Source organism: Dipodomys ordii, unplaced genomic scaffold (assembly GCF_000151885.1).
Source record: "Dipodomys ordii isolate 6190 unplaced genomic scaffold, Dord_2.0 Scaffold7, whole genome shotgun sequence".
NCBI classification, from domain to species: domain Eukaryota; kingdom Metazoa; phylum Chordata; class Mammalia; order Rodentia; family Heteromyidae; genus Dipodomys; species Dipodomys ordii.
In genome coordinates this window covers 20,838,844-20,866,307 of record NW_012267223.1, presented here as the reverse complement: position 1 = coordinate 20,866,307, position 27,464 = coordinate 20,838,844, and the positions used below count along the sequence as shown (strand labels likewise).

Sequence of the window (27,464 nt, the reverse complement as noted above, 5' to 3'; positions counted from 1 at the left end):
TTAGTTTGATTTCATATTTTTTTAATTGGCCCAAATTACAAACATCCCCAAGAAGGCCATGGGGAGAAGGGGAGGGACCCAGGAGAGACAGAGATGCGCTGCCAACACCCATCGCCCCCACCTCCACGCAAGTACACAAGTATGTATGGAAAAAGGTCCCTGACCTTAAATAACCTTAAGAAAACGTGACGGGAGAGCAGGCAGAAGGGCCTGCCACCTTTACACTAGTGGCAGCTGCTCTGCCCTGCTCAGGACTCAGCCCTCCCGCTCTGCCTCCCTCCATAACCAAGTCTAAGGTTTCCATTCCAGCCCTGCGCCTCAAACGCAAAGCAGAGGACATGGATCTTTTCTTCCTTGAGGCAGGGCCTGCATGCAATCAGCAGCAGGACAGAGCTTTAGGACGGAGCTCCTCCTTCAGCCCATGGGTCCTCAATGCAAATGATCAAGCCCACACCTGCTGAGGCCGAGGCCCCCTGCCCTGTGGAGGGCTGCAGCAGAGAGCCCAACTAGTTCCCCTTTCCAGCTCCGGAGGCTGAGGTGTCAGGACCCTGGCCTGCAGGGTGGGTGAGGGGTCTGGTCACGCCCGGGCTCCCAGCTCTCCAATGCGCTGTCGCAGGTGAAAGGCGAATTCGAACATGGTGGCTGCAAGGCTCTGGTGGATGAGGTACCGAGGCAGACGGCCCTGGGGGAAGGCAGGAAGTCACATCATGATTTGTCCCCGGCAGGGTTTTCTACCCACAGCTCACACCAGCAGGAGTGCCTTAGACCAGAGGGCAGGTGCAGCTCTGGAATCTGCCTGGGCCCCCCTTCTCCCCAGGGTGGCGGGCAGAACATGCTGTGCCCAGTTCCTGGCACCAGCAATACAAACAGGCCCGAGTGGGCTGGGCTGGCAGCCAGCCACTGCTGCCAGGGCCTTGGGAGAGGTAAGAAATGAGGCAGGAGGCGTGCGACTCCTACAATTCAGGGTGAGGACGCCATCGGACTCTGACCCCAGTCCTTGAGTAAGAAAGGAGGCTGAAATTAGGAGGCTCTGGGCTTGGCAGAGGACCTCAAAGATAACACAGCAGCCTGAGGCCAATGTCATAGCCCCCCCAGTACTCCACCTTGAGATCTGTGTTAAGAATCCAGATGAATGTGCAGACTCGGGGATTGCTGGCTGACTTGAGCACGATGAAGCCCCCAGGTCCGTTCTCCCCCCTAGGACAACAGCATCACTGAGGGAGACTTCCTGCTGAGCAAGGCCCCTCCACTTCTCCCCCATTTTTGGCCCAACTTGGACAGTGGGGGAAGAGGGGTGCAGGCGCTGGTCTAGGAACCCCCAATCCAAGGCTTCAGGCTCAGACTGTCTGCCAGTACTGGCATAGAGCTCACCACCTGCCTGGCCAATCCACTCTGTGACACCAGCTCTGGCTGTGGAGGGAGGGATGGCCTGGAGTGGCACTTCTCACCCTGCTCAACTCAGGAAGCAGTGTGGTACCATGGGCCCCAGAAGAGGGGGCTTTCTAAGGACACAGCCAGGTCCTGGGAGTGGGCTCACCTCCTATGGCCTTTTCACAGAGCACGCTTAAGCCCATTCTGCAGATAAGGAAGTTGGCAGCCAGAGGAAGTGTGTTTGCCCCAGCACCTGGCATGTCTGTCTCAGTGCCAAGACAGAGCCCCAAACTCAAGTTCTAAGAAGAGTGTGCTCTGTGTCTGTGTCCCTCCAGCGCTGCTTCCAGGATTAGCCAGCAGGGGGCGCCGTGAGGAGGCCAGGACTGGCAATGAGCAAGACACACCTTTTCTTCTGAGGGCACTTTTATATCATGTAGGACAAGGTCCAGGCAGTAGGGACAGGGGAGGAAGAGGAGGAAAGGGGCCCTACGTCTCCTGAGGCAGGAAGATCAAACTAGAACTCAGAGCCCAGCATGACATTATAGCTCCTCAGCCCCATTCCCATTCCCTAGACTGGACTTCTGGCCTGTAGTCTCTGGGCCAACTGCCTACCACTCAGTCCCCTCCTTGGTGGCCTGGTTCCAGCCAGCCAGATTAGCAGGATTAAGGACTGGGAGACTGAAGGCCCGGCAGGACAGGAAGCAGGAACAAGGCCTCAGCAGGGGAAAGCACCCAGCTGCAAACATTGTATTCTGAGCTGCTTATTCAGGTTGGGTACAACCCTTCCTGCCTCTTTCAAGACTCACCTGACATATTTATGGGTTGGGGGTTTGGCACAGTGCGTGGTGGCAATGCCTGATGATAGGTATCGGTCTCTGCGCCGCTCAATGCGCCGGACGTTCACAAAGTCCCTGGGGAGGGGGAAGGGAAGGTCAGAACAGGGAACATAGAGCCCAAGGTCTGGGTCAGGCCTTGCTGAGAGGAGAGGGCTTGGGACACTCACCTGGGGGAGACCACACCGCCCGCAGCCCCTGCAGACACGTCGTAGGAGATGAGGGTGTTGTCTTCAACCCGCTGCAGTATCTGAGGACCAATCAGGAAGATGTGGGGTACAGCTCTCCCCTGACTGCCCTAGGGAGTCTCAGCACCGCAGAAAGCTCCCATGGCTCCCAGAGCCATGTCCATGTGTGTGGGCCCTGCGTTGGGCACTCAACCCACCTGGCCTTGACCATCATGCAACCTCCCAGAGGACAGAGAATATGAGACAAAGGGGGCCCCCATGATCCAGCCAGTGACTGACTGCGTAACTGGTTCCATAGGGAAATGCCTGTACCCCCATCCATGTGATGAGGGGGATTGGGCAGGGTCAGGCGGGCTCACCTGGCAGGCAGTCACCGTCTTGTTCCACAGCACCATCCTCTCAGGCTGCAGGATGACCTCTTGGTATACCAGCTCAGCGGAGCAGGGCAGGAAAGTCTATGAAAGGCAGGCCACGGCTGGGTGGTGCCAGAGTAGCTTGGTACCCCAGCTCCCTCTGCTGGGAAAAGCTGCTAAGGGGATCCTTGGTCCCTTCCTGGAGCCCCAGATGGAACCTGGAGCCCCTTCCCCCACTCACCTTCAGGATGAAGGTCTTGCCATGAAAGGGAACCTCAATGGTATACACAGTGTCCCCGTACTCCTGTGGAGGGGACAGGCGGCAGGGAGGTGAGTGGGGGGCACAAGGGGTAGACTAGTGGCAGAGGAACAGGTAACAGGCGAAGTCTTCCAGCAACTCAGAGTGGAAAACTCCAGGAGTCCAGGGACAGTGGTTCTGACAAGAATGGCTACAAGGAGAGAGGCTCTGCTCTCACGCTGAAATATGGCAGTGATCACAAGAACCACCAGAGGGACTGGCCAGAAGGAGGGAATGAGGCGGGCTCTGGGTTCTCTAAGCTCTCTGTAAGCCTTTTAGATGTTGTTTTGATCATGAAACAAAACACCGGACACAGGGCAGAGCATGGAGTCTGGCTTCCCCTTCAAAGCTGGAGCTAAAGAAGCCAAGCAGCAGGGAGGTGAGGATGAGGCCACAGAAGTAGGGGACACACAGGAAATGCCAATCCCCCCTGGCCTCCTTCCCAAAGGCCTATCCCAGGACTCAGTCCCTCTCTTCGGGAGCAGGAATGTAATTATGGCCATGCAATCCTCAGCTTTCCTCAGGCCTCAGAGAAAGGCCCTCCTTACATTATTCTTCTCGAACTTCCAGTTCTCCTCCTGGGCCAAGATCTGGTCCACCACTGCAGTGGCCTCCCTTCCCTGGCGGATGTACTCCCGCTCCTGCCAGGGGTGGGAGATGAGAAGGGGTCAGCCTGTGACCTCCTTTGCTCATGGCCTGTTCTTTCAGGCATTCTTCAACTCCTCCCAGAGGAACCAGGCTGAGCCAGATCGGGGGATCGGGGCTGGTATCCCCAGGTCCTGGAGGCCTCCCGAAGCCTGGGAGTTGGGCTCCTCCTATGCCCCCAGTTATGAGGAAGACCAAGGGGCTTGATGGGAAGACATTGGGATGGATGGGCACTGACTGGCACTCAGGCTGCCCAAGGTCCACCCTTGCAAGGGAAACTTGGCTTGACTCTGACCAAACCCAGCCCTAGCTTCTCTGAGGGTAGGGTGGCAGTGTGCAGCCAAATACCTGGGCAGAGAAACTTTTCTTTCCTGTGACTTCCTCATCTGATTCATTGTCAGACCCTGTGAAAAATAAGTGCAGACGACAATGGCAGAGGGGAGGGGGAGAGCGTAGGAGGTGGTGGGTTCGGGATGTGAGTGCAAGGATGTGGGGGCTAAGAGTGTGGGAGAGGGCTGCTGGCTTTCCCTAGGGAGCCTGACAGAACAGAAAGAACAGACCCAGCCTACCCTGCTCCTCACACGGCCCCTCCCTGAAGGTGAAGGCAGCTCCCCCACCCACCAGCCCTCACCTGCAAAGGATTCTGGGGGTGAATAGAACTGCCCCTCCGACAGAGTACCAGGGAACAGTAGGGGTCCACGAGCAACAGCAGCTTGGGCAGCAAGATACCCTGGGGGAAGAGACATGGGTAACCATTAACTGAGACCACCAACAGCTATGCTACAGCAGTCTGGAAACCCTGCACCTCCCCCACCCCCCCTCACCACCCCGTGTCAGGCTTACCCTTGGGCCTCTGGGAAGTGGCAAAGTGGCTCACAACTCTCCTCTCTCAGAGCTAAGACGACCCTCACTGAACCCAGGCCCTACCCCAGCACTCACATCGCTCCTCCTCGGCCTCCTGGGGTAGAACTTTGAAGTCAAGGAACCAGGTCTCCAACCAGGCGAGGACAAAGGAGACGATGGGGAGCAGGTAGCCAAATGCCCCTTTGCTGAGCAGCTGAAGTAGAAGGAAGGGACGGAGTGACATGCAGGGGTCACCCAACACCAATACTATTCCATGACCACCAGCTCTGGCCAACCAAACTAACCTACACCCCTTCCTGGTCCCAGATGTTTAGGCATATGAAATAAATTAATTCTGAAATTAATTAAGTCAGGAACAGGATAAACTGTGGTCAGGCTGCAAGAAGAACTTTCTGGTTCTAGCATGTTAGGAGGAAAGAATCAGTGAGAATGACTCCTTGGAAACCTCAAAGGACAGAATTCTCCTCACTGCAATGCAGATGACAGGGACAGATACTTCTGGCTTTTTGGTGGTTAACTGGAGATAAGAGTCTTAAAGACTTCCCTGTCTGGGGCTGGGAAGGTGGCTCAGTGGTAGAGTGCTTGCCTTGCATGCATGAGGCTCTGGGTTCGCTTCCTCAGCACCACATAAGCAAAAAGAAAAAAGCCGGTGCTTTTTTGGTGCTGTGGCTCAAGTGGTAGAGCGCTAGCTTTGAGCTGAAGAGCTGAGGGACAGCACCCAGGCCTAGAGTTCAGGCCCCATGACCAAACCCCCCCCCTCAAAAAAAAGACTTTCCTGCCTGCGTTGGTTGGCTTTGAACCTTGAGCGCTAGGATTACAAGTCTGAGAAAAGCCCATCCCTCAGGCTAAATGCCCACCAGATCAGCTAGACCCTAAGCCACTGACCTCAGAAAGGATGACCTTGACAATAAGGAATGCACTGGACACCAGTGTAGTGACCTGCAAGGAAGGGAAGGTGGGGGCAAGAGGGAAGCCAAGGCTGGGGAGTGAGTCCTCCCCAACCCCACCCCGTGCACCCCCACCCCCACATCCCGCTGGGCCCCAGATCTGCTGCAAAGTGGCATCTTACCGCAATCACCCACCAGTGCCGGAGCCGCAGCACGGCGTAGCCCAGGAGCAGTCCAGAGAACCGGAAGAAGGCCAGTACCTAGCAGGGAGGGCATCCGCTGATCAGAGGCCAGCCTGTGTCCCCACCCCTGCTGCAGTCTTGCCCCCAACCTCTTCCTCCAATGGGCACACCCGCCTCGGGAGACAATGGCTGGACCAATGTTCTTTGGCACAGTTTGGACAGGACCCTGTAGGGCAGGGTCCCACTTGGGGCTGTCTGAGGGTGAGGCCCTGCCAAGGAGCCCTTTGAAGACCAATGGGTTGGATATGTGCAGCAGAAGGAAGAGAATCCAGAGATGGCATTTCTTGGCTCTCTGTATCCCTAGCATCCCAGGATGTTGCCAGGCCACTCACAAAGATGTCAAAGAAGGAGGTCTTAAAGCTGTAGTGAAGGATCTCCTGCTCCAGGTTCTTGCGGATGCCTGTGTTGGTCTGGGAGAGGAAAACAGGAAAAGAACTAAGCCAGGGGGCTCCTCTGATTCTAGGAGGCAGCATGGGCTGGGGACCCTGAAGGAGAGGCAGAAGTGCCAAACCATCACCCAAAGGGGCTCCTGAAGCATCCTGGGAGGTTGTCTAGAGGTCTAAGACCCTGGCACCGATACTGTGCCCAAGGATCTGGCAGCCCAGGAGGGAAGGGCTGGGTTAAAGCACACTGCCTGGGAATGGGCAGACCTAAAGTCCTAGAGTTCTGCAGGGGAGGTGAGGGGCTAGGCAGGGTGGGAGGGATGGATGCTGGGACCTGCTTCATATCATTCCATTTCCCTCCATCTTCCCAGCCAACAATCCATCTGGAGTAATGGGGCCAGGGTGGGTAGTGGAGTCAGACAGAGCCCCAGGTGGTAGGATCAATTGATTAGGTTTATACTTAATGAGCAAAATCCATCACACACTGCTGGAGAGGACAGCATGGAAAGCTAGACCTGTCCTGCTTCTGTCTCTGCCCGGGCCACCATACACTGACACCAGAACCTTGGTCTGGATCCAGTGTCGGAGTAGGGGTGGAGGTGTCCTGTGAGATAGCGGGGAGGGGAAGATGGATTCCAAAAGACAGACTGCGGCTGACATCCTCAGAAGGGATGAGGGTTCCAGGCCCCAGGAGAAGAGAAGGAACACAGGATTCTGGGAATGGAACCCAGGAAATCTCTCAATGACAACTCAGGTTGCTGGCAGGTCATCTGGATTTTAGGGGAGACTTGTTTTTTGTTTTTTTTTGTTTTTGGTTGGCCGTGGGGCTTGAACTCTGGGCCGGGGCGCTGTCCCTCAGCTCTTCAGCTCAAGGCGAGCACTCTACCACTTGAGCTACAGCGCCACTTCTGGTTTTCTGGTGGCTTATTGCAGATAGGAGTCTCACGGTCTCTCCTGCCCGGGCTGGCTTTGAACCTCGATCCTCAGATCTCAGCCTCCTGAGTAGCTAGGATTACAGGCGTGAGCCACCAGCGCCCGGCTTAGGGGAGACTTGTTAAGTCACAGATGCTAAGGCCATTGAGCTTGAACCTCAGGGTGAGCTGAACATCAAGAAATCTGTGTCTCGGGGGCTGGGAAGGTGGCTCAGTGGTAGAGCACATGCCTTGCATGCCAGAGGCCCTGGGTTCGATTCCTCAGCACCACATAAGCAAAAAGAAAAAAGCCGGAAGTGGCGCTGTGGCTCAAGTGGTAGAGCGCTAGCCTTGAGCTGAAGAGCTGAGGGACAGCGCCCAGGCCCAGAGTTCAGGCCCCATGACTGGACCCAAAAACAACAAAAAAACAAACAAACAAAAGAAATCCGTGTCTGTATGTGTGTGATACTAGGGTTTGAATTCAGCACTTATCATCTGGATTTTAGGGGAGACTTGTTAAGTCACAGATGCTAAGGCCATTGAGCTTGAACCTCAGGGTGAGCTGAACATCAAGAAATCTGTATCTGTATGTGTGTGATACTAGGGTTTGAATTCAGCCCTTATGCCTGCTTGTGGGTGCTTTACCACATGAGCCAAATTTCCAGCTTAGTTTACTTTGTTTTCTTCTATCTAAGGCCCACATAACTGGGATTACAGATATGAACAACATCCCAGCTTATTTGTTGACATGGATTCTCACTTTTTCCCAACTGACCTCAAACCACCATTTTCCCAATCTCTGACTCCAGAAGAGCTCAGATTACAGAACCATAGTACCTAGTCAAGTATCAGGAACCTTTATAATACTCCTAAGTAAACTGGTCATGGTGGCTCACACCTCAAATCCCAGCACTCAGGAGGCTAATATGTAATGATTTTGAGTTTTAAGGCCAGCTTGGGTTACATAGTAAAGTCGAGACTAAGCCTAGGCTACATAGCCAAGACCCTGTCTCCACAAAACAAAACAGCTCCCAAGTGTTTTGGAGGCTGGGTGGGGGCTGCAGTCAAGAGAGCGCCTCTCTTGACACTAGTACATCTGTTGTACCTTCACTATGTGTCTTTGGCCCCAAACCACAAAGCCCTGTAAAACCAGACACTATCTTTCCTTTGTTTGCTGGCAAAGCCCTCAGCCTGACCCCCTCCCCACCTCCTTACTCCAATCCTCCTAATCCTCCTCACACAGCTCCCTCTTGGGTTCCACAGCCCCTCCCATCCCTAGCAACCACTGTCCATCAGAGCTCTGAACTCCACACTCTTTACCCTTAGCCTGGAAGTCCTGTTACTGAACAGTGGCGCTGAGTGGATGACTGAGGAGAGTCGGGTTTCCATCCCTGCTTTGAAACCTCTGGTTACAAAACTTGGTGCTGGTCACATAACCATACTGGGGCTCATGGATCACATAGATACAATCCACCAGAAAACTAAAAATAATATGTTCCAAAGTATGAAAAACAGGGCTGGGAAGGTGGCTCAGTGGTACAGTGCTTGACTTGCATGCATAAGGCCCACATGCATGAGTACCACATAAGCAGAAAAAGCCAGAAGTGGAGCTGTGGCTCAAGTGGTAGAGTGCTAGCCTTGAGCTGAAGAGCTGAGGGACAGTGCCCAGGCCCAGAGCTCAGGCCTCACAACTGACAAAAAAAAAAAAAGTATGAAAAATAGGATAGGAGTATTACCCAGGACAGAGCACTGAGTTAGTATGACCAGTTCTATCCCCAGTGCAACTAATAATAAATAAAGTTCTAAGTATGAAAATAAACTGGGGGGCTGGGAAGGTGGCTCAGTGATAGAGTGTTTGCCTTGCATGCATGAGGCCCTGGGTTCGATTCCTCAGCACCACATAAGCAGAAAAACAAATACAAAAAAAAAAAGAAAGAAAATAAACTGGAAATTAAATAAACTGAAATAAATAGAAATAAAACTGGAAATCAACATTTTCATTAAATGTCTGCCAAGTGAAACCCCATGCCAATACTACTAATAGTTAAATCCAATCTTCTGGTTTTTTCATTACATTGAAAAGAATTTGTAGGTTAGGTTTTCTCACTTTGCAAACGTTCTCAAGTAAATGTGAGAATGGCAAGCAATCACAGCTGACAGCCAAATAACTTCAAAAGTAAAATGAGAAAAACATTTTCCCAGTTCCTCTCTGGTTATAAAATATGTATTGAATGTAGGGTGTGGGTGAATTTCAGTGTTTGCTTTGATGAGAGTTGACACCTTCATAAGGGAGAAGCCTGAGACCTCTGAACCTCTTAGGCATCAGCCCTCACATTGATGGATGGCCAGAAGCCCTCCATAGTGGTGGCTCCATATTACTGATGGTGCTTTTGCATCTCCAGTATATAAAGGACAGTCATCCACTTCAGGGCCTTGCCTTTTGTTTCAGCTCGCTAATCCACAGCCAAACTTACCTCCCCTACCCCTCCTCTAGCCCTGCCCAAGCACCTGAATACGTCTATCAGGAAAGTCAGGTGCAATGATTCAGGCCTGAAATCCTAACTATTCGGTAGGCTATTCAGTTCAATGCCAGCCAGAGCAGGAAAGTCCATGAGACTTCTATCACAGCAAAAGCTGGTAGTACAAGTATGGCTCATCTGTGAATGGAAAAAGCCAAGAGTGACAGGCTCTAAGTTCAAGCCTCATAGTACTGTCCGTGTGCGTGCATATGTGCATGCACACATCACATCATTGTTTGGTTTTCCTGTCAATCAAACTTGAAACTTGGGAGGAGCCCTTACCATCCAGATTTCCTTCTGAGCCCAAGCTACAGAAGGAAAATGGGGAGGGGCTAGGATTATGATTTAGTGATAGAGAGCTTGCCCAGCATTCATGAAGCCCTGGGTTCCTCAGTACCACATAAACAGAAAAAGCCAGATGTGGTGCTGTGGTTCAAGTGGTAGAGTGCTATCCTGGAGCTAAAGAAGCTTAGAGACAGTGCCTAGGCCCTGAGCTCAAGCCGCATGACTGGCAAAAAACAAAACAAAAACAAAAACAAAAAAACAAGGAAAATGGGGAGAGGCTCTGAGAAGGTGAGGTCATGCATGAACAGAGGAACTGGGGCAGGATTCTGCCTGCCTTTGTGGCACTGAAGGGCCAAGGGTGGGCCAAACCCTGAAGAAGGTAGAAATAGGGACCTGTGCCGAGAGGCCACCAGGGACAGAGTTCAGCTGTTCTTCCCACTGTATCCTGCGCTTTTAGCACAATACCTGGGACACAGCAGAGACTCAAAAAATGTTTAGTGGTGAGTGATGGATAGATTAATTGGAGCCAGAGGGCAAAGGACAAAAAGAAAAAAAAAAGTTTCATTAATCCAGTCAGAGGGCCCCCCTCATCTTACTTTGTTCTAGTGTTCCCACTAGGGGGCAGTATGGTGCAGAGGCCAACAGCAGAACAGGAAGGTGAAGTCTGTTCACCACCCACCTTCTTCACATACTGAGGAGCCTGGGGGCCGCATGACCCAACCCCTCGGGGCCCTAGCTTCTTCACCTGGAAGAGGACAACAGCTGTTCTTTTTGTTGTTCTTTCCCTCTTTTTGATTGGTATATATTAATTGTACAGAGGGTTTCATTGTGATAGTTCCAAACATGTATACAGCTCACTCTCATCAAAGTTAAACTATTAACAGCAGCTGTTCTTATGTTCTGTTTTTCAGATACTCCATTCCATGGGCAGAGTGATCCTCACGAGTGGCAGATAGACACACGGAGGTCTGATGACCCAATTTCTCTCCCAGCCCCACCCCACTCACGTTCAGTTCGATGATCCAGAGGAGAGAGATGAAAAGCAGGTCGAAGGTGACAAAGAGGCAGAAGGTCCGACGAACATCAGAGATGGCTCTGCGCTTCTCTGGGGCTGGCGGGAGGAAGTACGAGGACAGGCTCTGGCTGCAGGACAGCGATGTGCCAAGGGAGGCCACAGCTGGCAGGCTGCGCTCCAAGTCGCAGGCCAGCTCCCCAGGCAGCTTGCTCATCCTGGTGGGCCTCCACGTTGAAGTGGGGGTGGGCAGGGCCTTAGCGGCAAGGCTGGGGGAGCAGGCAAATGATCTTCAGTACTGGAGGTCCTGGTACTTTCTGTTCCTTCCTACAGCACCCCCTGACAGGTGCCCAATCCTGTCCCAACCCCAAAACCCAGGGCAGTGTGTGCCCAAATTCCCTCAGTGAGCCAGACCCACCTCCCAAATTCTAGACACACAGACCTAGGGGGAGGGGGGAAATGGAGGCAGAGAGAAGTTCAGCCTCCCAGGATCCAGTCAACAGCCCCAGGGCCAGCCCCCACCCCACCCCCAGGAGAAGAGGGCCCCAGGCTCTGTTCTTTGTTTTCCCAGCACAAAGCCACAGTCCCTCCCAGCAGCCAGCCCTCCCCTCCACCCTTAATCCATGGCAACTGGGAGGGACTAGGAGGAGACAGAAGAGAGGAGAGACAGAGACAGAGAGTGTGTTCCTGTTCAAGGGGGCAGCTGACATCCCTTCTCTCTACCTTCTCTATTACCTCCGACCCACACCAAGCCTAACCATCATTGCCTACCCTTGTCTCCAACAAGCCCTGCTCCACAAGGCAGCTGCCATTTCCCTACTTACCCACGTTCTTAGGGCCTGATCCCAGGCCCGGGAGTGGGGTGGGGTGGGGGTTATGGGGGACTGCTCTGTCCAGCAATTCCTATAAGACAGTCCCATCTCCCCGCACCACCCCATAGCCATTCAAGCCTTCTTTCAGGTCCCTCAATGTGACACCCTGTCCTAGGGCTGGCCTTTGAACCTGCTCTATTGCCTAGAATACTCTTCTCCAGCCCCAAAGCCTTCCTCTCAGACCCCCTCCTGGGCCCCCACTTAGCACATATCACCTGGCTTGACTTTCTTCAGTGAACTCATTGCATTTGGAATCTCACCTGACTGTTTCACGTTATGGTTTGTCCTCTCTCGCACAGACTGTAAACTCCACTTTCAGGCACAGAAGCTTTGCCTAATTTGGTCACATTGTACAGGTGTCCAGCAAAATGTGTGACACCTGATGGAGGTTCACAACCGACTGCTGGATAAACAAACCCTCCGGAGGGGCTCCTAGCCCTCAGCCCCATGCGATGCAGCAGAGGGGAACAGGACAAACTCTGAGAATCCACCATTCCCAAGACCAGCCCAGTGTTCTGCTCCCCAATGCCCCCTCGTCCACAGCCATGCTCAACCCAGGATGTTTCCACCCAACTTAGAAAAAATACAACTGCAGCTCCGAGGGAATGGACTCATCCCCACCCTTAACATCTTGTGCAACCTTGGGGCTGTCGTGACCCCTAAAGAGCAAAGGAGGCCCAGAGGACTCCATCCCTTTCACGCAGCCCCCGGCTCTAGTGTCCCTGCCCCACTAATCTGCTGTGCTCTTGGTGGGGAGGGGACCTTGTCATCCAGGAGAAAGGAAGGTCCTCTTGGGAGCCAGAGGAGTTGAGTTTGGGGTGCAACAACGCATAGCTTGGTGAGCCTGAGCTGCTGGGACCTGATCAGGCATCTCTAGTCTTCTCATACCCCAAAGCACCTGGGAACAGGTGTAGGGGACAGTGAAAGGAGAGCCCACGAGATTTGTTTCTACTCTTGGGAAAGCAGGATCTAAGCACCCTCCCTCCAGAGCTGCTATCCCTGAGCCTTTGTTTGGTTTGCTGTCCTGGGCCCTCAATATATATCAGGTTCCAAATAGGCTGGTCTGTGGCCAGAAATTTCAGAGTAAGCCAGCTCACCCAACCCATGGCCTCCCATCAGGCCCACCTACTGGGTCCTCATGTCAACTTCATGTGGAATTGAGAGTAGGTAGGCCCAGCTCTAAAACAAAGCTGTAGAACTTAGAGGAGATGTGAAAGGCCACCAGCAAAGGGACCTTCCCCCCAACAGCCACCAGCCAGATCAGTACCAGACTACAGGATCAGGGTAGCCCTTGCTACAGCTCCGGGGCTGCTGACATTTCCATGTCTCAAATGGCTCTCCTGTATCCTGCAGACTCATCCCCCTCTCCAACTTCAGCTCTTCTCCTTTTTTTTTTGTTTCTTGGTATGTGTATGCATATGCGTGCGCGCCAGTACTGGGGCTTGAACTCAGGGCCTAAGCACTGTCCCTGAGCTTCTTTTGTTCAAGGCTAACACTCTACCACTTGAACCATAGTGCGATTTCTGGCTTTTTCTGTTTATGTTGTACTAAGGAACTGAACCCAGGGTATCATACATGCTAGGCAAGCACTCTCCCATTAAGTCACATTCCCAGCCCTCTTGTCTTTAAAAAAGTAACTTTGTGTGTGTGTGTGTGTGTGTGTGTGTGTGTGTGTACACAGGGCCTGGCACTTACTAGACAAGAGCACTACCACTTAAGCCACATCCCTAGCATCCACTTGTATTTCATGTCTTTTTCTGTTAAACACAGAAATTAGAAATTCAGATGAGAGCCGGGCACCGGTGACTCACACCTGTAATCCTAGCTACTCAGGATGCTGCTGAGATCTGAGAATCAGGGTTCAAAGCCAGTCCAGACAGAAAAGTCCGTGAGACTTTTGTCTCTAATTAACCACCAGAAAACCGGAAGTGGTGCTGTGGTTCAAGTGGTAGAGCGCTAGCCTTGAGCTGAAGAGCTGAGGGACAGCGCCCAGGCCCAGAGTTCAAACCCCACAACTGACATTAAAAAAAAAGAAAAAGGGAAAAAAAATTAGGTGAGTATAGCTCTGTGGAATGCTTAACCAACATGTTTGAAGTCCTGAGTTCCACCATCAGAACAGCAAAGAAAAAAGAAAAAGTTGTGTGTGTGTGTTTTTTTTAATCACCTCAGTTTGAGAAGCCACAGTCCAAATCAGGGTGTCAGCTCTCCCTGAGCCTTCCTTCCCCTTTTGACTTTGCGTGGCTGTCAGCAACGTCTGATATTCTGTGGCTTGCAGCTGCCTAGCTCCAGCCTCTCAATTCTATATTGTCACATACTTCTCCTTTCACATGGCTGTCGTCTTGTAAGACACCAGTCAGATTTGGGGCCCACCTGCTCCATACGACTTCATCTTACATGATGGGTCCTCAATGACCCATTTCCAGATAAGGTTACATTCTGAGGTATAGGGTGTTAGGACTTCATTGTATCTCCCCCCCCCCCATACAATTCAATTCATAATAGGAACTTATTTTTTTAGTGCTAAATGCAAAAGAACAAATATGTATTTTTCCCCTTATCCTCCCTTCCTTTCTCTCTCTCTTTCTTTCTTTCTTTCTTCTGGTCATGGGGCCTGAACTCGGGGCCTAGGCACTGTCCCCCTGCTCTTCAGCTCAAGACTAGTGCTCTACCACTTGAGCCACAGCACCACTTCCAGCTTTTTCTGCTTATGTGGTGCTGAGGAATCAAACCCAGGGCCTCATGCATGCAAGGCAAACACTCTACCACTTAGCCACCTTCCCAGCCCTATCTCACCCTTCTTACAGATGGTCTTTTTCTTTGCCAGTCCTGGGGCTTAAACGCAAGGCCTGGACACTGTCCCTGAGCTTCTTTTGCTCAAGGCTAGCACTCTAACACTTGAGCCACAGCACCACTTCCAGCTTTTTCTGTTTATGTGATACTGAGGAATCAAACTCGGGATTTCATGCATGTTAGGCGAGCACTCTACCACTAAGCCAAATTCCCAGCCCCCAGATGGTCTTTTACATGGTTTTTTTTTTTTTTTCACTTAACATCATATCCTGGAAAACTGCTCCATATCGTGTGTGTGTGTGTGTGTGTGTGTGTGTGTGTGTGTGCATGCACACGCACGCATGTGTGCGTATACTAGTACTAGGCTTGAACTCAGACCTCGCACTCTTGCTTGGCTTTTTGCCTTAAGGCTAGTACTCTACCACTTGAGCCACAATTCTACTTTTTTCTATTTTGTTGGTCCTGGGGCTTGAACTCTGGGCCTGGGCATTGTCCTTCACCTCTTCAGCTCAAGGCTAGCCCTCTATCACTTGAGTCACAGCACCACTTCCAGTTTTCTGAGTGGTTTATTGGAGATAAGAGTCTCACAGACTTTCCTGCCTGGGCTGGCTTTGAACTGCAATCCTCAGATCTCAGGCTCCTGAGTAGCTAGGATTACCGGTGTGAGACACCAGCGCCCAGTTTACTTCAAACTTTTTTGTTTTTCTGGTTAAGTGGAGGTAATAGTCTCTCAGATTTGTTTGCCCAGGCTGGCTTTGAACAGTGACCCTCCCATCTCAGCTTCCGGAGTAGCTAGGATTACAGGCGTGTTGCCAGAAGTTTATCTTTAGTACAGATTACTAGAAGTAACATTGCTGGGTCAAACTGCATGTGTAGTTTTGTCAGGGTATCCAAATTCCCTTTGCAGTTTGCCTTCCCACCAGTTATGTATAAAAATGCCTGTTTACCCACAGCCCCAGAAGGTATCACATCCATGTCTGCATGGGGATTTCTTCCCTCCTTCCCTTCCTTTCTCCCATCCTCCCTCCTTTTTCTCCCCATCCCTTGCCTCCCCCACTGTTAGGAGTCCTTCTCTCCACTCTCCTCATTTCTGTCTCTGCTTTTCTCTCTTATACCCCCCTTCTCTTCTCCCCCATCCCTATCTTCCTGTCTCACTTCTGGGTGTCGTGGTCTCCTACTTATCATCTTCCCCCTCCCTCTCTGGGCACAGGACTTGGGCGGCAGCAGCTTGGGTGTGAGACACACTTGGAGTGGCAACCAACTACACTGACACACACCCAGACATGTCCTGTGGAAGCGAGAGACATGGCTGGGGCTGAAAGCAGAGGTGCTGGAAAGCTTGGGAGAGCTGAAGATGTGAGGGTGTGGGAGCCCAGCTCCAGGGCTTGAAGGCAGAGGAAGGGGTGGTGGGAGATGGGGGTGGGGGACACAGCTTGCCACCTCAGGAAAGCAGCTCCAAGTCCACAATGAGACTTTTACATCCAGAGTATAGCTCCCAAAGCAAGACACCTGTGCCTCAGCTGGGGCAGCCACTGATTCTCAGTAACTGCAGGAAGTCCTACTTGCCAAGCCTGTTGTTTATCTGGGAAAAGGCCAGTGGTATTACAAATTCATCTTCCCCCCCATTCTGGGGTCTGAATTCAGGGCCTGGGCACCGTCCCTTAGCTCTTTCACTTGACTTTGTCACCCTAGCCACAGCTGCACTTTTAGCTTTTTGGAGATAAGAGTCTTACAATTCTCAGATCTCAGGCTCCTAAGTAGCTAGAATTACAGGTAAGTGCCACTACTGCCAGGATCCTATATTTTTATTTTTTATTTATTTTATTTATTTTTATTTATTTTTTGGGGTCTGGTTGTGGGGCCTGAACTCTGGGTCTGGGCGCTGTCCCTCAGCTCTTCAGCTCAAGGTTAGCGCTCTACCACTTGAGCCACGGCGCCACTTCCGGCTTTTTTCTTTTTGCTTATGTGGTGCTGAGGAATCGAACCCAGGGCCTCAGGCATGCAAGGCAAGCACTCTACCACTGAGCCACCTTCCCAGCCCATATTTTTATTTTTTAAAGAAATCTTAAAAAATGAAACTTGAAGCCAGGTACCAGTGGCTCACGCCTGAAACATGGCTACTTAGGAGGCTGAGATCTGAGGATCATGGTTCAAAGCCTGCCCAGCCAGGAAAGCCCATGAAACTCTAACTTCCAATTAGCCACAAAAAAACTGGGAATAGAGCTGTGACTTAAGTGGTATAGCCCTAGCCTTGAGCAAAAAAGCTCAAGGATAGCACTCAAGCCCTGAGTTCAAGCCCCAGAACCAACAATAGACAATAATAATGATGATGAGGATAATAATAATAAATAAAACTTTACTTAAATCTTCAACATATAAAACAGATTTTTAAAAAACATTGACTGCTGGGGTGTAGCTCATGCTTAGCATACTTAGTGAGGCACAGAGTTCTACCCTCAACACCACAAAAACAAAAACACTGGACTGTGATGAGTGAAGGTGTCATGAGGAGCCACCAAGAAGGACCAGTGCTTCCTCAAAGTTCCTCAGGGCAGGAGGCCTTTGATAAATGCTCTGTGGAAGGCAGGTTAACACTGGACAGCAAAGAGCCTGGGAGGTGCCCAGACCACCTGCAGATGGAGTGAAAACTGCCTCAGGCCTGAGCCTGCCTGGTGTGAGTTCTCAAAACTCCTAGGCCAGCCCAAAGGCCAAGGCTGGCAGCTGGCAGCACAGGCTCCACCCACTGCCTGCGCCCGCCCTCACCAGGCAGGAGGCAGGAATGACAGCAGGGCTGCCACCCAGTCCCCTGGGAGCAGCACCCCCCTGCCAAACCCACTGCCTGCTGTCACCGGCCCCTCCAAAGCGCCTTCAGAGGTGTCAGGAAGGGAACAGGGAGCGTGCCACATGCGTGAAGCAGTGAAGCAGCCGGCCCAAGATGGCTGCAGACTTGACACCTGTGTGTTTGTGGAAGCTGAGCTGCTAAAGCTTGGGGAGAGTGAGAAGGAGCCAGAGGAGGCAGAGAGGGAGGGGGAGAGAATGAGGGGGAAGAAGATGGGGAGAAGGGAGGTTTTGCTTTCCTAGGTTAGAGGGTGAAGGAAGGTGGAAGAGGGGAGGAGTGGGTGGGAATCAATGTGTGGCCCAGGGGATCTTTGAGTCACTGCAGCTCTTGGTGCATAGCCATGTACAGGCCTTACACCCCTTCCAGACCTTCCCTTCCCTTCCCTTATGAGCCCCCAGGTCATGCTAGGAACAGCCACACGTGCAATGGTACAAGACTCGGGATAATAGATTCAGAAAGCAGCTGATAAAAGTAGTGGACTGGCTGGGGATGTAGCTCCACGGTAGAGTGTTTGCCTCTCATGTACAAGATCCTGGAGTAGAACCCCAGCAAATGAAAAAGAAAAAAGGATTCTGCAGCCAGGGTTCAAAGCTAGGGTAGCTGATTTCCTGGCCCTGTGCTCAAACCTTTCTAAGACTCAGTTTTTTCAACTGTGTTTTTATTATTGCAGTGTTGACACTTGAACCCAAGGCTTTCCATGTACTTGACAAGTGCTCTACCACTGAGCAGCACCCCCAGCCCTTCTTTAAGTGTATTTGTGTGGGGGGGGGGTGTGCGCACGTGCATGCATGTGCTAGTCCTAGGGCTTGAACTCAGAGCCTAGGTGCTGTCCCTGAGCTCTTTGGCTCAAAGGTAGCACTCTACCACCTGAGTCACAGTGCTACTTCAGCCTTTTCTGAGTAGTTTATTAGACATAAGAATCTCATGGGAAGTGGCACTGTGGCTCAAGTGGTAGAGTGCTCGCCTTGAGCTGAAGAGCTGAGGGTCAGTGCCCAGGCCCAGAGTTCAAGCTCCACAACTGACAGGGAGCGGGGAAGGGGGGGGGGTATCTCATGGATCTCATGGACTTTCCGGACCAGGCTGACTTTGAATCACAATCCTTTAGATCTCAGCCTCCTGAGTAACTAGGGTTACAGGTATGAGCCATCGGCACCCGGCTCTAAGTGTATTTTTTAAAATTAATTTACTTTATTGTTATTATAAAGGTGATGCACAGAGGGATTACAATTACATGAGTCAGGTAATGAGTACATTTCCTTTCACACAGTGTCTCTCTATTCCTTCACTCTCTCCCAGCTAAGTGTATTTTTAAAAGCCAATAATATACTGAGCAATCTTGACCCTTTTACTTTAAATTGTTAAACTGTGTTATGTATGTTACCAAGCATACCCTCCTTCTAGCCTCTTCCCACTGCTTCCCAATTCTCGGCAAACCCAGGGTCTGGAGATTTCCCACCTCAGAGTTGAGAATGATGTAAGCAGCAGGGGGAGGGAGGAAAGTGCTTGGTCAGTTACACAAGTGGCTGGCAAGAAATCAAGTGGCTTTCAAGAAAGCAAGGCGGGGTTGATGGTAGTGTGTGTCTCCCTCTCACACACACTCTCTCTCTCTCCCTCCCCCCCCTCTCTCCAGGGAGGGATGTGTAATAAGAGCTGACCTAAGTGGACTGGCTTCAAACTTGAACTCACCTGCTGTGTAGCCCACACCAAGCTCATTCCTCCCACAGGGGCCCCTGTTCAGTCATATGGAGGGTAAAGTTATTTCAGCTCCAGGGGAAAGTGGATCTTCAGGTTGCGGTCAGGGACAGGAAGTTGTGGAGAGTAGTCTTGGTTCCTGGTAGAGGGAGGACTGATTTCCACGACCCCCTCCCACCTGTGACCTCAAATGCAGACAGCTGAGGCCTTCTCCCACCCGTCACCCCCACCCTAGTTCCTGATTTCCACAGGTCTTAAGTGGCAGGTCCTTACCAGCTCTTAGCCCCAAGCCAAAAGTCATAGGAACTGGTCTACAGCTCAAGAGCCCTGTGAGCTGCGGCTCCATGGGCATTTCTTGGCTAAGGCAAGCCGGTGTCATGAACAGGGAACTGAGGCTGGCAAGCCTCAGCCAGCATACCTACAAGGTGGGGTTACCTGCCTGGGCTACGGACATCCAGGAAGAATGATGCCTGTGAAACGCCAACACCTTCATCCCACCAACACTCTCAGGTGTCCAAGGGCTTGTTCCACAGAGGACAAATGTCACCTAGACCCAGAAGGGACACATTTCTGGGCAGTGTGGATTTTCCAAGCTCTTTCAGGGCCCAGGGAGAAGGGCAGATGGCTATCTTGCCTTCCTCAGAAACTAGTCCCTAACTCAGAACAAAACAGGGGGAGCAGGCAAGAACTGGACTCCAAGGACCGGAGGAAGACTCAAGTTAGTTCACCTGCCCAGCAAATGCTAGACCTTGAGTTCAAATCCCACAACAGTCAAAAAGAAAAAGGTAAGAAAAAAAGAGAGAAAGAAACCAACCTCCAAGCTGGGAAAAGGGTAAACTGTGGATTTCTATCTCCCTGGTCATTTAGGCTCTGGTGCTTTGGTTTCCCCCACTGTAAAACGAGGTAAACAATTGAAAAACAATCTCTTTTTTTGTTGTTTTGTGCTTGCATTTATTTTTAAACTTTTTTGATCTGTGTCTCTCATTTTTCTGCCTTAGGCCAGCCTCATCCCCAGATCCTCTTATTTATGCCTCCTGAATAGGCTGGAATCACATCTCTGAAGCACCATACCTGGCTTCTTGGTTGAGAATGGGTTCTCACTAACTTTTTGAGGCTGGCTCTAAACCTCTATTCTTCTACTCTCCATCGGCCAGATTGCTGGGATTCCATGCACATACCATCATGCCATGCCCAGCCTGGAACCTATTTCTATGGGGCAAATGACTCATTCCATATCATGGCCTACAGTTTCCCTGACACAGTGACCATCACATGAGAATCAGCTATTATTCCTATTCCTGCCTCTTCTTCAGAGGAAGAGTCTTGGGTGCTGACTGCCAGTGTGCTGGCTTCGTGCCGGGTTGGGATGTCTGAGTCAAACAGTCTGCTAGCACCCAGGTAAAGTGAGAGGGGACAGCTGGGAATGAAGCCAGGCTCTGGGTGTGGAGGAGATTGGCCTCGGCCTGTGTCCTGCTGCTAGCCAGCCCAGCAGGGAGCTGGCTTGGAGATGAGGAGGGAGGCAGAAGGCAGACTAGAGGCTGGACTGCCATCCAGAAGGCAGTTGGCAGTGGCCCACAGTGCTGCCCCAAAGACATCGTCTCCTTTACTCCTTGTAGGGGTGAGGACACTCCTGCCATGGAAAGGAGGTAGGCTCTGAGAGATTCACCCATAGGCCCCCCACAAGGAAGGGGCACAGCTGACCTCACTACAGGAGCACATGAGTTTCCCCTGGGGCGGGGGCCTGCTAAACACAAGAGCCTTTGCTGGCTGAGAACGGGGTATGGGGATGGGGGGGGGGTGGTGATCAAGTACTTCTAGATCCAGCTGGTATCTGCCTGCTGCTCAGCTAACTCTATACTACCCTGGCTATGCCACTGTCTCTCAGTGGCTACAAGTTCTAGATCTCCAAGACCTCAGCCCAAGTCTCTTCTCAACACAGCAGTCTGCTCTGCTAAAAGCAGAGAACAAGCCAGGCTCTGGTGAAGCTGACATCTGAGGATCACAGTTCAAAGCCAGCCTGGGCAGAAAAGTCCCCATGAGACTCTTGTCTCCAACTAACCACTCAAAAACCAGAAGTGGCACTGTGGCTCAAAATGGTAGCCTTGAGCAAAAGAGCTTAGGAACAGTGCGTAGGCCCTGAGTTCAAGCCCCAGGACCGACAAAAAAAAAAAAGAGACAGAAAAAGAAAGAAAGAAAGGAAGAAAGAAAGGAAGGAAGAGAAATAAAGAGAGCGAGAAGGAGAGAAGGAAAGAGAGTGAGAAGGAGAGGAGGAAGGAAGGAGAAGAGGAAAGAAGGGGGGAAGGGGGAAGGACAGAAAGGAGAGGAGAGGAGGAAAGAAAGAACAACAGAGAACAGCTGAGTGGTCAGTGGCTTACTTCTGTAATCCTAACTACTTAGGAGGCTAAGATCTGGGCACCTTCCCTCAGCTCTTCAGCTCAAGGCTAGTGCCCTACCACTTGAGCTACAGTCCCACTTCTGGCTTTTTCTGCTTATGTGGTACTGAGGAATAGAACCCAGGGCCTCATGTATGCAAGGCAAGCACTGTACCACTGAGCCACCTTCCCAGCCCTACCTGAGACTTTCCACTTAACCACCAGAAAGCTGAAAGTAGAGCTGTGGCTCAAGTGGTGGAGTACAAGCCTTTAGGGCAAAAAAAAAAGCTCAGGGATAGTGCCTAGGCCCTGAGTTCAAGCTCCAGGACTGACACACACACACACAAAAAAAAGCAGAGCATAATTTCCCCAGTGCCTCAAACCTCAGTGGCTTCAGCTTACCTAGTTCCCATCCTGGCCCACAAGACCCTCGGCTCTTCCTCTTGAACTCTCCACCTTATTACTTGGTTCCTCACTGATGGACATATCCTACATGCTCCAACCCAAGGCCTTGCACTAGAACTCCTGCACATCCTGGACATTAGCTGCTCTGTGGATGCATAAGTCCATTCTGGAAAGGGAGACATTCCAGGTCTAAGGTCAGCATCGGACCCAAGACCACCAGCCAAAGGCCATTCCTTACTCTATGTGCCCTAGATCCAATCACAGAGTGTCTTTGAACCACAGTGTCCTTATCCACAAAATGGGCACAGTACAGTATCCATGTCACAAAGCTCAAAGGAACTAGCAATGTCACATGAATGGTGTATGTGCTCAATTCATTGCCCTCCTCGTGGGCTCATGGCAGAAGCAAAGCCTGGGCCAGGCATTTCCAGCATAGCCCTTTGTCCAAGCTGAGGATTCACCAGTCCTGCTGGTTGGAAGGCTGTGTCTTAGTCTCAGGGAGCTAAGCACAGATGGCTTACTTGGGGGTTTCTTATAATTCAGAGTTCACTGGCCCTTGGGAACAGTTCCCTGGGGAAGTAGAAGTTTATGGGAAGGGATTGGGATGAGAATGACCAATAAGATAGCAAGGTCAAAACCAAGGAGGGGAATCAAGCTGAAACAGAAGCTAGACTCCTCACCAAGCACTCTCCATCCTCCACCATCTCCATGCAGGCCCTGGTAAATAAATACCAAGGGACTACATGACCCTTGGCCAACTTAGGGGCCTGTGAGTCAGGCCTGATTTCACCCTTTAGTGCCAGTGGGTAAAACTTGGGTGGAAGAAGTTAAGTTCCTAAGGTCAGTTTTTGGAAAGACTTCCCAGAGAGCCCTCTGTCCTCTCAAGGAAAGGCCCTGCCATACAGGCTGCTCCGAGAACTAGCCCATCAGATAAAAGCCTCTCCTTAGCCAGGGAAAGTCCAGAAGTACACAGGCCTGGCCACATGGGACATCTCTGTCACGCTCATGCAGCAGGCGCCTCCTGGAGAAGGGGAAAGAGGCCATTTCTGAGCCAGCTATGGACCTGGGGTCAGGAAACAACTTCCAAATCCCTGCTGAGTAATCTTAAACTTACCTCCCCTAGGTTCAGCCTCATCCAGAAAACCAAAAAATAAGCCAGGTGCTAACGGCTACTCAGAGTGTGAGATCTGGATGATCATGGTTGGAAGTCATCCCAGGGAAGACAAGTCTGTAAAACTCCACCTCCTAGAAAGAAGTCAGGCTGGAGTGTGGCTCAAATGGCAAAGCACCTGCCATGAGCAAGCAAGCCAAAGCTACAGCACTAGACCCTGAGTTCAAGCCCCAGTCTGGGGTATGGGGAGACAGGATTTGGGATTTCACTCACTATGCTCTCCTCTGACAAGCCTCGATGTATGAGAGTTCAGCAGAAAGCAGCTCACAGGAACTGAGAGCTTGCAGTGTGCTAGACCCAAGCAAGTCTCTGGGTCCCCAGGGACCTGCAGGTCTGGTGAGGCCTAACTAGCCTCAATCACCAGTATTCTAGACCTCCTCAGGGTACAGTTTCTGTGGGCTCCTAAGCCAAGGGGACACATTCTCATGGTCAATGGAGGAAAGAAATCACTTTCCTCTTCCCATGCTATGGCACCCATCAGAGCTCTGCTTAGAGGCCCCAGCAATTCCTTCTCTAATCCACTCCAACCTCAACTTCCCTCCCTTGGGTATCCTCACGTCTCTGTGAAGTTACACCTGGTTATCTTCTCCCTTGGGTGCACTCTAGAATTAATGCTTAATCTTGGAACGTTTACCAGGTCCATTTTCTTGAACAGACTCACATCAAGTCTGGGACTTTTTTTTTTTAATTTGGTCCAGTTCTGGGGCTTGAACTGATGTTTTTTTGTTTTTGTTTTTTTTTACTCAAGTTTAGCACTTCCACAACTTCACTTCAAGTTTTTTGGTAGTTAATTGGAGATAAGCGTCTCACAACCTTTCCTGCCCAGGATGGCTTTGAACTGCAATCCTCAGATCTCATTCTCTTTGGTGAGCAGCTAGGATTACAGGCATGAGTCACTAGCACCTGGCAAGTCTTGCCTTTTTTGTATGTCTTTTTCATTTTTTTCACTGGTGGGGACTGACACAAGTACCTCACACAAACGAGGCAAACATTCTACCATTGAGCTAGATCCCCAGTTATCTCCAATCCCATCTCCAATCTTCCTTTCTTTCCTTCTGATCCCCCTTTCCCCAATCTCAGAGACTTAGATTTTTTCACCCTTGAATCCTCATTTAATAAATCCAGATCATATCCTTAGAATAAGCCACATCAACTATCCTCAAGCAGCTTATAAAATTACAAATCATAACCACTGAACTTGATTGCTCTTGTATTAGTCATAATAACTAATGCTTATTTACTGAGCTCTCACATACCTGGCAAGTTTAAAGCCTAGTTCATTTAATTCTTACAACAACCATATGAGGAAGACACTATACCTTTTATTTTTTTTTTTTCGGTCATGGGGCTTGAACTCTGGGCTTGGGCACTGTCCCTCAGCTCTTCAGCTCAAGGCTAGCACCCTACCACTTGAGCCACAGAGCCACTTCGGCTTTTTCTGCTTATGTGGTGCTGAGGAATCGAACCCAGGGCCTCATGCATGCGAGGCAAGCACTCTACCACTGAGCCAACTTCCCAGCCCTATACCATTTTTTTTTGGTCTGGTGTGGGGCTTGAACTCTGGGCCTGGGCACTGTCCCTCAGCTCTTCAGTTCAAGGCGAGCACTCTACTGATTGAGCCACAGAGCCACTTCCAGTTTTCTAGTGGTTTATTGGAGATAAGAATCTCAGGGACTTTCCTGCCCGGGCTGGCTTTGAACCACAAACCTCAGATCTCAGCCTCCTGAGTAGCTAGGATTACAGATGTGAGCTAGTGGTGCCCGGCAACTATCTCCATTTTATAAATAAGAAAAGTGAAGTGCTGACTTCTTCAAAGTCCTAAAATCACTGGAGCAGTGGAGGAATGCTTGCCTAATGTGCACAAGGCCCAAGGTTCAATACCAAGCACAACTAGAGTAGCTAGTAGCTAGAGAGGTAGAGGCTGGGAGACTGTGCTTCAAGGCCAGCCCAATAATAAAAGTTCACAAGATTCCATCTCAATCACTAGCTGGACACACAACTATTATCCCTAGCGACTTGGGGAAGCACAATTAAGAAGACAACGGCCCATAAAGCCCTGGCATAAAATGAGACCCCTATCTTGAAAATAATCCAATTCAAAAAGGTACTAGAGGTGGGGCTCAAGTAGTAGAGCAAGGCTCTGGGTTCAATCCCCACCAAAAAAAAAAAACCGAAAACATAAACAAAAAGGTAGTATGACTCAGAAGGTCTAGATTCTCAGCCATGATGGTATTATAGAGGGAGTTAGGCAGGACTGGAGGTCCATGATTATAGTCCCAGTACTCAGAAAGGTGAAACAGATGATACAAAGTTTGAGGTGGAGAACCAGAGATAACTTTGTGTGAGCAGTACACTTTAGGATGAGTAGAAGGAAGCCCAGCAGATCAGAGGGTAATGGGTGCAAAGGCATGGAGACATGACTAAGAAGGTGTGAGCAAGACCATGCAGGGCCATATTATTAAACCTTAGGGTGCATACTGGAGATTGCTAGGGAAAAAGTCAGATCAGAGAATATGATAAACTGTGTTTGGTATTCAGCCTTTTCCCACAGGCCAGGGGAAGCCAGCAGGGTTATAAGTAAGGAATTAACACAATCTGACTTGTGTTCTAACAGATCTTTGGAGGCTAGAGTTTAGACCCTGGCTGCAGGCCATGTGTGGAAGTTTCTGGGGAGCTACTGCAGTCATCTTGGTGAGAAACATGTCAACAAGTGTGGTAACAGAGAAAAAAGAGGAGCAAGAAGTTCAGGAAGTTAACTCTCCAACATTATTTCATAAATGTGAAAATTGAGGGAGAAGAGGAAATGCAAGATGATTTTCGTGCTGGGATGGGATAGCAAAGAAAGACGAATCTACAAAGAAAGGATCGGTTCAGATTTGGAACCAGAGAGCTCCATGGAAGTGGAGATGTCCCATCCACATCTAGATCTGGGTATTTGGCTGGTGTGACGCCGACGCTAAGGGAGTAGAAGGGACCACCAGAATCAGTACACGGAGTGATGAGTCGAGCAAGAAAGAATGTGAAGAGATACCTCTGACCTATTGTCGGAGAGGAAGAAGGAAAATCGGGTGAGGCGAAGGAAGGGGTAAGGCATGTCAGCCAGAAATGAGTGTCCGTGGTATTATGCGCCTGCAGGAACTCAAGAAAGATAGTTTTAAAGGGCCCTTTTGATATCAACTAGGAAGTTACACGCGGTGGTCTCCCACAGGGAGAGACAGGCCAGTGGGGCTGTGGAGATGTTTCCTTACTCATCCTCACATTCTGACCCCTCCCAACCCACCGCCCCAACACCCAGGTAACAGTCCCCTCGCCTTAGCTCTCACTGCTGAGCGGGGAGGCTCTGAACAGTGATTCCCCGACGTCCTCTGGGGGACCCTCTCGGGCGGCTGGAGATGAACGCAAAAGACCCCCCACCCCGCCCCGGCCCGCCACGAACCCCGCACGCGCTTCGCAGACAGGCCGAGGAAGAGGAAGGGGGCGGAACCTGGATTGCCGGGGGCGTGGGAAGGGTCGGACGGAACCAAGAACGGACACCCGGCCGGAAAGCGGGAGCCACCAGCAACAGAAAGCCCTCGCGCTACCTCCCAGTCCGAGAAATCGCTGCAGGACCCACCTGTTCCATTTCGGTACGGGCCCTGCTCTTCCTCCCCCAGTCGCAGTACCACTCAGCCGCTCCGGGAGCTTGGCAGAGCGGAAGGAGATCTCCTCGCGGCTCCACTTCCGCCTCTGAGCCCGCCCCTTTATAGCGAGCCGGGTTTATCCCGCCCCCGAGCCGGCGGGCTCAGTGAGAGGCCGGGAAGCGGCGCTGCGAGCAAAGTTAAGACTGAAAAGTTTGCGGTCTGGGATGGGAGGGAAGGGCTAGAAGACCAGGCACTTTAACCTGGCGCGGTAGAAGAAAGAAGACTCGCCTGAGGAGTGGTGTGTGGGGGTGAGGGAAGGCTCTGCTGGAGAAATCCAGCTTACTGGGGTGGGGTGGGGGGGTAGTTGGGGAGGTGGGAGAGAAGGGATGGTAAGGGAAAAACAGAGGAGGAGGCAGCAATGCTGGATAAGAAACGTACTCATTACCTTGCTCATGTAACTGTAACCCCTTTGTACAGTATTTTCACAATTAAAAAAAAACAATTAAAAAAAAGAAATCCAGCTTATTATATGAGACAGTTTCCCTCTGTAGCCCCAGCTGGCCTCCAACTCGAATCTTCTGTTCAGCCTTCCGAATGCTGGAATCTTCTGTTCAGCCTTCCGAATGCTGGGGATTACAGGCATCGACCACCATTCTCAACCCACGGTTACTCTTCAAGGACTCCTATTTCCATCCTTTATCCCCTCTTTCAGCCATCCTCTGCAGGAGGTAGAACTTCCATGATCCTTCCTAAAGAATGTCCTAGGAGCTGGGAAGGTGGCTCAGTGGCAGAGCGCTTGCCTTGCATGCATGAGGCCCTGGGTTCGATTCCTCAGCACCACATAAGCAAAAAGAAAAAAGCTGGAAGTGGGGCGGTGGCTCAAGTAGCAGAGCGCTAGCCTTGAGCTGAAGA

General features: G+C 51.1%; 1 protein-coding gene across 2 annotated transcripts; it reads right to left on the bottom strand.

Annotated features, from left to right (window-relative positions):
- Positions 1-26,665, bottom strand: Stard3 (StAR-related lipid transfer (START) domain containing 3). Of its 2 annotated transcripts, XM_013038088.1 has the most exons (16): positions 26,546-26,635; positions 18,979-19,123; positions 10,787-11,060; positions 6,014-6,091; positions 5,622-5,699; positions 5,438-5,491; positions 4,628-4,745; positions 4,320-4,418; positions 4,037-4,092; positions 3,592-3,684; positions 2,987-3,049; positions 2,752-2,847; positions 2,375-2,454; positions 2,178-2,282; positions 1,104-1,197; positions 1-682 (listed from the first exon to the last, which is right to left on the bottom strand). In XM_013038088.1, the coding sequence occupies exons 3-16, from the start codon at positions 11,006-11,008 to the stop codon at positions 578-580; spliced, it is 1,341 nt and encodes a 446-aa protein (XP_012893542.1). In that variant the 5' UTR covers positions 11,009-11,060; positions 18,979-19,123; positions 26,546-26,635; the 3' UTR covers positions 1-577. The 2 variants fall into 2 exon arrangements, with proteins under 2 accessions (XP_012893542.1, XP_012893541.1); XM_013038087.1 differs by lacking the exon at positions 18,979-19,123 and having other exon boundaries at positions 26,546-26,665.
- Between the last annotated feature and the right edge of the window lie 799 nt (positions 26,666-27,464).